General features: G+C 35.7%; 1 protein-coding gene across 3 annotated transcripts; it reads left to right on the top strand.

Annotated features, from left to right (window-relative positions):
* The first annotated feature begins 269 nt into the window (after window positions 1-269).
* LOC147409059 (Putative N-acetyl-gamma-glutamyl-phosphate reductase) lies at window positions 270-10,128 on the top strand. 3 transcript variants are annotated; one of them, XM_086425019.1, is made up of 15 exons: window positions 272-563; window positions 713-780; window positions 867-1,037; window positions 1,427-1,534; window positions 2,616-2,702; window positions 2,898-2,948; window positions 3,068-3,139; window positions 4,089-4,208; window positions 4,984-5,044; window positions 5,160-5,240; window positions 6,655-6,734; window positions 6,835-6,924; window positions 8,895-9,023; window positions 9,132-9,253; window positions 9,708-10,128. In XM_086425019.1, exons 2-14 carry the CDS (start codon window positions 727-729, stop codon window positions 9,237-9,239), a joined length of 1,212 nt encoding a protein of 403 aa, XP_086281145.1. In that variant the 5' UTR covers window positions 272-563; window positions 713-726; the 3' UTR covers window positions 9,240-9,253; window positions 9,708-10,128. The 3 variants fall into 3 exon arrangements, with proteins under 3 accessions (XP_086281155.1, XP_086281145.1, XP_086281136.1); XM_086425010.1 differs by having other exon boundaries at window positions 273-563; window positions 716-780; XM_086425029.1 differs by lacking the exons at window positions 8,895-9,023; window positions 9,132-9,253; window positions 9,708-10,128 and adding an exon at window positions 7,017-8,861 and having other exon boundaries at window positions 270-563; window positions 716-780.
* The last annotated feature ends 1,509 nt before the right edge of the window (window positions 10,129-11,637 follow it).

Here is an 11,637-nt window from a genome sequence, read left to right on the forward strand (position 1 = left end):
ATAAAAAATGATGAGCTTGACAATAACGATAGACCATTAAGAAAAAAAAAAGTTAACTAAATGGACTATCAAGCTACTACCCAAGAAAGAAAAATCTCCGCCAGGGATTTTTAAGTAATTTTCTCTATTTTTTATTTTAACAAGATGAAGACTAAGGTATTTTGAGTCATTTTCGTTAGTCTCTCAAAGAATAACAGGGTCAAGGGACACAGGATAAGTCATCAAATTGGAAACAGGACGCCGCGGGTGCAGTGCCCTTCAAATATCCACCAAAATGTTAACGTAATGGAAACACAGTCAATTTTCGACAAATGAGAATTCAAGTTACGCAACTATACAAGACAAGACCAGCACACTTGTACATCGCTGTAGAAGAAACATAATCGAATCCTTTGTACGTTTCGTTTCTCGCCAAAAACCCTAATCTGACTGGACTGTTTCCTAATCTGGATTATCACCATTCAAGCTCAGAAGAAGCTTTTCCACTTCGAGAAGCACAAAAGCCTGCATTATTTCTATAAAGAAGCACAAATTCTAGTATTCGAAGCATCGTATCTCTAAAGGTAAATCGTGAGCATCAGATCTTCGAATCTTTCATTGATTTATGCGATTGAAAACACGTTCTTCGATTTCTAAAACAAGTTATTAAGAAACCACGCAATTTACACACTTGGTTGTGTTAATTAAGTTCTCTTCTCTCTTTGAACATCAGCAGTTCTTGGCAAAATGAGCTCTGCAGCTTTTGGTTCTTTTTCTGCGTATCGAGGGGCTCTTTGGAAGGTCTGTTTGCAGAGTTTTATTGAAGAATATTAGGGTTTTACTTGTTGATTATTCTTTTTCACGAATGTTATGTGTTTTAATGGTAGGACGAAGTCAGGATTTCGAAGATCAGAACGAGGGATGGAAAGAAGTTTTGTGTTAAAGGCTCTATAGCGTTGTCGCCCCAAAGCTTGGAGTCTGCAAAGAAGAAGGTTCAGAAATCTGAAAATACGGTTCGAATTGGCGTCCTCGGGGCAAGTGGTTACACTGGTTCGGAGGTATTTTTTTTGTCCATCTCATTCTACATTTCAAGTGTGCAAAACATACATGAATGATAGCTTGTCGCAATTTTAACTAAAATGAACTTAAATTCTACGCTTTTACTAGTTATTGGAGAAGGGTTATGGTTGTAAACTTGCAATTTCAGTATTTATAGACAGAGTGATTTCATAGCAATCCGTAAGTTTTAAGAATTTATAAAGCTGGATTGTTGAGAGCAGGAGATGCAAGAATTGCTGTCTCTCATTTTGTCGTCTTATATCTTGTTTATTAGTTTGGACATATAAATGGTTGAATGTAGGTATGCATTATAGAAATAGATCTAGATTCTTCACCCTTTTAAGTTTAATTTACATGACATGTGAGATGTTATTTTTTTATTTGGCAGATTGTGCGACTCCTGGCAAACCATCCTCACTTTGACATCACACTGATGACTGCTGATAGAAAAGCTGGTCAATCAATTGGATCTGTATTTCCTCATTTGGTCACACAAGTATTACTCTTTAGATTTATCTATATTTTGTTTCTACTTCTAAAAATGGAAAAGTGGATTTCTCTGAGTGCCTAATGCTCAGAAAAATTGAGCTAGTTCTCTGTGTTACTTTCTGCAGTTTGTTTTGTGTTTCTTGCGTCACTTTGTGTGCTTTAGTAAAACTGTATATATGGATATATAGAGTTCACATCCTGGGTGACCAATTCTCAGATGAATATATTCATATACAATATTTTTATATTTGAGAGCTACCATTGCAACACCAATTTTTACTAATGCAACACCAATTCCTTTATAAATCACCAAAGAATTGCACACAATGGGTGTATCATTAGCAAAAGTTGGTGTGGCAATAGCAACTCTCTTATATTTTTAACATCCATCTTAAAGAATTTGGGAAAGATTTTAATTGTGTCAACCACCTTCTTATGCTTGTAATTTCTCTCCATTTGGTATCATTTCCTCAAGTTTCTTTGGTATCATTTCCTCAAAAAATCTGCCACTATTGCCCCCACAATTTTTTTTTTTTTTTCCAATCTTAGTTGCCCCTACAACTATTTTTTTTTTCACTTTTAGTTGTCCCCACAAAAAAATTTCTACTCGTGTTTGCCCCCACATGGGCAAAATCTTGGCTCCGCTCCTGCCTGTTATTTGGGGTCTTTGGAAGGAAAAAGAATAGAGGGATTTTGGAGGAGACCGAGAAGGTGGTGCATGATGTCAATATAAATATTAAAGCTCTTACTTTCTTTTGGTTGATACTTTCCAGAGTTCCTGAGGTCTGTTTGGTGAGGATTTTATATTTAGGCGGGAGCTAATGATTTATGGTGATATGTAGGCATACCATAGTATGTTATCTTTGCTTTTATTTGTTTATCATCTCTGTAGATTGGTCTTCTCAGCCTCCTTTTGTATCTCGTTCTCTTTCATTTTTAATCTCTTACATATTTAAAAAAAGAAATTGTTCCATAATAGTTGGGATGAAAAGGCATGTGATGATGCCGGAGTCGATTGCATTCTTTTGAAATAATTGCCAAACCCTTCAACTAAAAGATTATGATTCTTAGTTCCTGTTTGTTTACAGGATTTGCCAGATATGGTTGCCATAAAGGATGCAGACTTTTCTAATGTTGAGGCTGTATTTTGTTGTTTGCCGCATGGAACAACCCAGGTACTTTCCTATTCTATCTAATCACATTCTTTAGTTAGGAAGTGTATTTGAAATATTATGAAGCCTGCCTCCTTGAAAGCCACACAATGTAAAAATATTGAAATTACAATTAAAAGTTTATTCTTATTCTTATTCTTTTCTGCCAGCTTCCTTTTTATGAAGAAACCAAGCCATCTGCCTTCTTATTTGTTTCAGGATATCATCAAAGGCCTTCCAAAGGGACTAAAGATTGTTGATCTTTCTGCAGTATGCTTTGGGTGCACCTTATAGTGTTGTCAAATTTCATGCTTATATTACATGCACAACATGTTGTCTTTCCAATTCAAATTTCCAGCCAAAGAAAGTGAAATGAGATGTTTGTACAGGACTTCCGGTTGCGAAATATTGACGAGTATGAAGAATGGTACGGTCAGCCTCACAGAGCATCTGAGTTGCAGGTCATTTTATTACTTTTTTTTATTTATCATACACCCTCTTTTAGCTCCATCACTAATATCTCTGACACATTCGAAGGTCTTCCTACTTTTTCCATGGCTAAGCAAATGATAATTAATAAGAACTATAATTTCTTGAAGAAGGTTAATTTTTTGCCGGAAATGGTTTCTTTTTTAAAATTTGCACAGGAATATTTTGATATATTAATTGGGTTCATTTATTAATTACTAATTTAATTCGACTAAAATGTATTTCCAACTTCTTAGCTTTAATTTCCGGAAAAAAAACTTGATGAAGGAAACTACATCTAAATGCCACGGGAATTTCCTTGTTGAAAAGTTCTTAGAACAATATGTTTTAATGCACTACACAATAGCCATTTCACAATTATGCCACTTATTTTGGTTTTTGTTCCATTTTTCGGAATTTGTTCTTAGTTCTGTTTCTGTTCTTCTACCATAATCACTTTATTACTATCACAAACTTTGGTTCACTCTGTACCTGTTCCTCGTCTTCCTTGTTAGTATTTCATCTTCAAGGGAACCCTTTATGCCCTGTTCTTACTTCCTATTTTTATTTCCACCAGAAGGTGTCCTTGTGGATACCTTGTTATAGTTTAGGAAATCCGATTTTGCAGTGGTTCAGTCTCAACATGATTAGCATTATCATCCAAAATCAGTCCATTCTAACATCATTACTAACTGTATAAAAAAGATGACCTGAGATAACAGTTTAAATGAACAGTCACAGATTTTTCAAATTCAAGTCAAGTGTTCGAGAGGTTAAAAAATGTTAGAATGGATTGAAACTTTTTGAGGATAGTCTCCAAGGATAGTATTTTTGGATTGTATAAAATGATATTATAGTAAATGGTTGTGTTTCTTCGTCCTGTATTTTGTCTCCTTCCTTATGCTACTGCTTGGTGATGAATATCTCATTCTTGCCATCCAGAAAGAAGCTGTATATGGCTTGACAGAGGTTTTAAGGGAGGAAATTGGGAATGCTCGGCTTGTTGCTAATCCTGGCTGCTATCCCACATCCATTCAACTTCCTCTTGTTCCGTTGCTTAAGGTTTGTTTCCCATCTTGTTTTGTTTGAAATTTAACATTTTAGATTTTACAGGATAGCGGTTGATTTCTCTAAGATTGTGTTGGGATTTTGACTCTATCTCTGATGAAGAAAAATAGTTCTTTTATTGTTTATTGTATGAGCAGAAGTACTAGATAGTGAGTCCAATATAATTTCCACTTAGTTTGTTGTACAACTGACAAATTGTATCCTATGTAACAAAGAATCTCATCCTTGTATTGGTGTTTGACATTGAAGTGTTAGATGCTAACTCCCAGAAAAATGATAATGCCCTCACACCTGTAAACTTTTTTTTTTTTGATGACCAAACGATATATTATCAAAAATAAATAAATAAATATTATCAAAAGAGAAGAAAGGAGGTTGAGATGACATACATCATACCAATAATGAGAAAAGAAGAAGAAAAAAACAACAAAAGCACTCCAACCCTTGGGTTTGTAGATTTTATTGTAATACCATTAGACAACAAGCATTCAAAACCTGAATGACAAGTACATTATAAATATATGAAAAGCATACACAATGGGGGCAATCATGATGCATTCCTCCTTGCTATAGTATAACCTTTGAGGCTCACATCTACACGAGCATTTCTTTTTCATAGTTGTAAATTTTCTATTGCCCATTCCTGACTGAAATTTCTTTTTCCATGCATGGCTGCACAAGAGAAAATAATTGTTAGTATATCCGTGCCTGTTTTTTGGTGGAAGTATTTTTGTGCCTTACAGTGAGTGATTTTCCCCTGGAAATGCAGGCTAATCTTATAGGACAGGAGAACATCATTATTGATGCAAAATCTGGTGTCAGTGGAGCAGGTCAGAATCTTACGCTTCATCTCCATTCATGTAGTTATTTTTTCTTAGCAATATATTCTAGGGGCTTTTAATGCCATCATCTGACCAGCTTCTGATATTGGGTTATATGTCACAGGACGTGGAGCCAAAGAAGCAAACCTATATACTGAAATAGCTGAAGGAATTCATTCCTATGGCATTACAAAGCATCGTCATGGTATGTTTTCGCACTTTTAACAATTGTGATCCCATATGTCCCTAGCATTTACAATTATCTGTTCACTTTGATGTTTGATAAAAGCAATTATCTGATCTATCCGTGATTAGGTTTGCATGCTTATTCATATTCCTTAGAGATTCTTTTTCAAGATTAAAAGAATAATGGACAACAATGTTTTCCTTTGATCTTATGATTGGCATCCGGAGTGGTTGACCTAATGGAATGTTGACTACTTTTCAAGAAATAATATAATACAAATTTTGAAGGAATTTGGGAATTTAAACCCCCTTGGCTTTGAGTCCTATTACTCAAGTTAAGGCCATATGCTTACCTTGTTGGCTCGAGAAAATATAGTTTTATCACTTTGATTGAAAAATCATGGTGAATGAGTACTAGTAGCATATTAACCGTAGGTAATGGTCAGTGTGAATTAGTTGCAATGTCTGATTCAAGAATTCGCAATGAAGGAGGTGGTTGAAGGTTCCATCATGTACTTTGCAAGGAAAGCATGAGTTATAGACATCATTTCGGGCCTCTTTGGTTTTTTTTTTTTTTTCAGATAATCAATCATTAGGATATTGGCAAGCAACTAGATGGGATGAGGGCTCGTCAAATTCAGCTTGCTAGGAAAGAGAATGCATTGGCGACCATAAGAGCATCTCCCAATAAACTAACTGAGAACCTTGTATAGACTTCTACTAGCTTATAGAAATTGTCCAAGAGATGCCACCAGGCAGGGGAAATTATTGCCACAGCTGATTCGAGAATTCACAGTTGGAATTATTTTCATTTCTTTATCAAACTATCACCCCTATTTGGATCTGTCCGGCAAAGGTATTCAAAGTGAGAAAAATACTTTTGGCGTGTTGAGGGCTCACATAATAAAGCTTCCTAGGAAAAAGGTTGCATTGGGGTGGGGCTCATAAGAGAAACCACAAGCGAACTAGCTGCATTGACTTGTTTTGAATTCCAATTCCAAATATTCCTATCACCAGAAGCATCAAAGTTATAACCTTGTTAAGACTGCCTAAAACATCTGCAGAAAAAATTGTTAGAAACAAATGTATTTTTTTTGACATGCTCTCTCTTTATATATGTCAGAAACACTGTGAAACAGTTTTTTGCTGCACTCCAACTCTTCCCGAAATATAATGTTTCCATACTCACCTTATGATGGATACCCTACTTGAACTTGTAAAGATTTGTATTTAAATATTATGACATCTGAATCTTTTATCCTGACAGTCGGTTTTTAAATTTTGTGATTGGTCGCTGTTTTAGTGTGAGAATATTCTAAAAGAGTATTTATTAATTTTTTATTAAAGAATCTCCAAGGATTGATCAAGGAAGGTTTTACAAATTCAAAAGCCAAAGCAAGTACAATGTTAATGTTGTCTTTTATTCTTTTCAGTTCCAGAAATTGAGCAAGGACTTTCTGATGTCACACATTCAAAAGTAACAGTCAGCTTCACTCCTCACCTGATGCCAATGGTAAAGTTATTAGAATATTGCTAAGTAGTTATTCTTCTTTATTTATTTGCTTACTCCTTCAAGCAACAATTGAACCTTTTAATCTCTGACTGTTTTATAGAGTCGCGGAATGCAATCAACCATATATGTTGAAATGGCTCCCGGAGTAGCAGTTGAAGATCTATACCAACAATTGAGGGTCGCTTATGAGGTATATCTTCCTATTATGTCTAACTTTCTACTGCCTCTTTCTGTTGTTGGGTGTTTCCTCTCATACTGGGCATTCCTATTGTTCTTTTACAGGAATACTTTTGAAAAAAACCAATACAAACTAAAAAAAAGCAATATATGCTTGCATCAAAGTGAGTGGAGGATGGTAGCTAAGTTGGGGAATATATTTTCCCTCTTGGTCACTTTTTAGCACTGTATTTGTATAAGGAGGCTTTTGGTTGAATTCTTTTTCAATTTTCCTCATTAATTCTACCTATTAGAAAGGTGAGTGGAAGAGGAGAAGCCATGCACTGATTTATAGGTCCTGTACTAATTTTTTTTGATCAGTTAGGTCCTGTACTAATGACATAGAAAATTGTTGTGCACAGGACCCGACATCCCCCTCTTTCTCACCATGGTAACAAAAACTCTGTTTTTTTTTGTTTTGTTTTGAAAAAGTTCTGTTTAAAATGCGCTTTGTAATTCCAACGATTAAAACAATAAAAAACTCAACTTAAAAAAAAAAAAAACTCTTTTATGTTTTAAATGCATTTTTAACGTTTTAAACACTTTTGAAATAACGTTTTTATTCTCACATAACTTCATCAGTTTAACTTTAGTCTATCCCTTCGGATGTTGAGAACATTTTGGTAAAGTTCAAAAGAATCTCTATGGGTGAAATGGTTAAGCATCATAAAACCAGTGCAATTTTTTGCATATGACACCCTCTAGGTAGTGCTGCTTTGATGCTGGGTCCCATCCCATTGTATGCAATGGATGTGTTGAGATGTTGTGCTTGATAGTTGTTTCGGGTTTCAGTACTATGATGAAACCCTTTTCTTGACCTTCAAAAAGGATGCAGCTTAGATCATTAACACAAAATTTTGGCATAGAAGGTCCCCTAGGTGGTACCTGAAGTGTTGGTTTATCCCTTCCATTGTTCTGCTTGTATCTCAATCTCTCGGAGATAGGGAGGATATTCTCTTTTTCCTACCATCCTAAGTTTTATGTTATCGATCTGTTCCAATCAAATTGAAGGAAAATTTTGCAGTACCGAAATAAGACCAGCAATGCCTTTTGGTGCTAGTTGTTGGGCTATGAAGAAACACCATGTTCTTCAAATGAGTGTTAACATAGATGAGGATTTTGAGATGGATGGGGGCGAGACTAGGAAGACAAAATCAGACATGAGGATATTTCAGGAAATTTAGGAATAGTTCTAATAGAAGATGAAATAAGCTGTTCGAGATATTTTGAGTACAAGTAGAGGACTCTAAAAGTGCAAGAAGACCAAAAATGACATTGATGGAGGAAAAAAATATGGTGGAGCATGTCTTATTTGAAGATATGGTTCACGATAAAGTTAAATGAGAGATACAATTCATGTTACTCCAGTTATTTGGATAAGGTGTAGATGATGGTGGTGATGATAAAATCAGAATATGACTTCAAGTCAATCCAAGTGAACCCTGTTTACAGGATGATGTGTCAAGCTGTTTACAGGATCATGTTCTTGTAGACAATTATGGCACCCACACTGAATGGAGGTTGATTCCTTCAATTGCTCTGCTTGTATCTGAGTCTATTAGATATGGGGAGGAGTGCTTCTTATTCCCAACACCCCGGGTGTTCTCTTTTCCGAAGTTGCTTCCCTTATATGGCTTTGTTGTTCATAAAATCACTAGTACACAAAATTCAAGACATTATGAATTATGATTCAGAAATCAGAATATTTCTTTTGAGTCAATCCAACTGAGCCCAGTTTATAAGGTAATGTATCAAGCTGGGTTGTGCTAGTATGGCTCTCATCATTTTCTCCAGGGGCATGAATACTTCATGTTCTCGGTGACGATCTTGGAACTTCTGTGCCTCTTGTGAGCCATACGAATCATTTTATTCTATATTTTGCTTAAATTGCAGTTATTTCATTTCATTTGGTGACTGGTTATGCATCTGTCTGTTTCATTTCAGGATGAAGAATTCGTTGTTTTATTGGAGAAAGGAGCAGTTCCTCATACTAGAAATGTTCGAGGATCTAACTACTGCTTCATGAATGTGTTTCCTGATCGAATTCCTGGAAGAGCAATAATAATATCAGTTGTATGTTGGACTCCTTCCATCCCATTAAAATTCTCTCCAATTCTATTGAATTCGAATTGATGCCATCATACTGGCACTAAACTTAAACTGTTATCAATCTTGCTACAGATAGATAATCTAGTGAAGGGAGCATCTGGTCAAGCTCTACAGAATCTTAACCTGATGATGGGGTTTTCGGAGAACACTGGGCTCCTCTACCCGCCTCTGTTTCCTTAGGTTATGTTCTCGAAGTGAGTAAGCATGGGATTTTTTTTTTTTGTGGCTCTCTGCTGCTTTCTGAATACCACGGACCTCGATTAAATGGCAAAACCATGCAATTTATTAGTATTGGATCTCCATTTGGTGGGTCCCATGGAGGAGATTCCCTATAGCCAATATCAAACCTAAGATGATTGTTATTATTGTAGCCCATGCCATTATCATAGATTTCTAAATTGAAAATAATGATTGGTGATCTGGAAAGAAGTTTGTAGATCAGATGATCATGATCATATGATCAGGTTGACTTATAGCAGTGAGGATCAAGATGTACTAGGAGGGACCCATTATGTAGTTTGTGTCTAAGCACATGAATCCATGTCATTTGCATATGCACGCTATTTATTAACTCTGTATGGTCTAAGAGGACAGGAGATTACTATATGCATATTAATTTAAGCTGATCTCCACTACTTGATATTGCAGGTGTGTAGGATGTGGGGTCTTGGTATGGAGGTTCTTCCAAAATTTTCCGCCGACTAGAACTTTGGAAGGAATTGTATGTACAATAATATTTATTTCCTTATTTAAAATCTATTCTGGCTTGTAGCTGGCAGGTGGGCTGATCAAAGGTATTGGCTGTCCCCGTACAAAATAAAAGATGAGGCTCAGATATCCTAGTGAGGGGGCCTGGGGGGTGTAAGGGTTTGTCTTGTTTTATGAGAAAACTCATCAGTTGACATCCTTCTTGGATTTTATAAGTCTGTACCAATACAATGCTCCTAAAGTATAGCAACTTTTGTTCTTTTTGAGGAGTTAAAATTGGGTTTCTTAAATTAAAATACATAAGTTACTGAACTTCAGTTTCAGGTGTTACCTGAGCAATCAATGGATGTCTGATAAAAGAGGAGACTGAGCCACAGTTTATCTGATTCTTAGCCATACAGGTTCCCAATGTCTATAAAATGGTTTTGATGGCATTGGTTGACCCAAAGATAAAAGTAGGAGTTGGTCTACAATTTTTTTTTTTTTTGGCTCTCTGCTGCTTTCTGAATACCACGGACCTCGATTAAATGGCAAAACCATGCAATTTATTAGTATTGGATCTCCATTTGGTGGGTCCCATGGAGGAGATTCCCTATAGCCAATATCAAACCTAAGATGATTGTTATTATTGTAGCCCATGCCATTATCATAGATTTCTAAATTGAAAATAATGATTGGTGATCTGGAAAGAAGTTTGTAGATCAGATGATCATGATCATATGATCAGGTTGACTTATAGCAGTGAGGATCAAGATGTACTAGGAGGGACCCATTACGTAGTTTGTGTCTAAGCACATGAATCCATGTCATTTGCATATGCACGCTATTTATTAACTCTGTATGGTCTAAGAGGACAGGAGATTACTATATGCATATTAATTTAAGCTGATCTCCACTACTTGATATTGCAGGTGTGTAGGATGTGGGGTCTTGGTATGGAGGTTCTTCCAAAATTTTCCGCCGACTAGAACTTTGGAAGGAATTGTATGTACAATAATATTTATTTCCTTATTTAAAATCTATTCTCGCTTGTAGCTGGCAGGTGGGCTGATCAAAGGTATTGGCTGTCCCCGTACAAAATAAAAGATGAGGCTCAGATATCCTAGTGAGGGGGCCTGGGGGGTGTAAGGGTTTGTCTTGTTTTATGAGAAAACTCATCAGTTGACATCCTTCTTGGATTTTATAAGTCTGTACCAATACAATGCTCCTAAAGTATAGCAACTTTTGTTCTTTTTGAGGAGTTAAAATTGGGTTTCTTAAATTAAAATACATAAGTTACTGAACTTCAGTTTCAGGTGTTACCTGAGCAATCAATGGATGTCTGATAAAAGAGGAGACTGAGCCACAGTTTATCTGATTCTTAGCCATACAGGTTCCCAATGTCTATAAAATGGTTTTGATGGCATTGGTTGACCCAAAGATAAAAGTAGGAGTTGGTCTACAATTTTTTTGTTTTTTTTAAGTAGTTAGTAAATGGTGAGTAAATCGTGCTCAACGTGATAGTCACAAAATATCATCAAGTCAACTATAATTTCGTTAATTATTTGAAAATAATTACACATGGTTGACTTGTAAATGCCAAGCTATAGGTTCTGCTCCCTATAATTTCTATTTGTTTGAAATTTCTGTTAGGTGCTAGGTTGTCCATCATCCTGTCTCACAAATATATATGAAATTATCAAAGCTCTCGTCAAAATGTTACTAAAAGACCACAAGTTATGGTACTGGGTGTTGACATGGATTATAAAAGATTCCATTTTCAAAGGCATAAATTTCTTCTTAGGAAATAAGCAAAAGAAAAAGTATAAGAAATGAGATCATAAGCATTCTTTTTTTCTAGGAGCAGGGTTTGATTTCCTTCCTATGAAAA

The sequence above is a fragment of the Akebia trifoliata genome, chromosome 2, assembly GCF_017979445.1.
Source record: "Akebia trifoliata isolate Shusen 1 chromosome 2, ASM1797944v1, whole genome shotgun sequence".
Lineage (NCBI taxonomy): Eukaryota > Viridiplantae > Streptophyta > Magnoliopsida > Ranunculales > Lardizabalaceae > Akebia > Akebia trifoliata.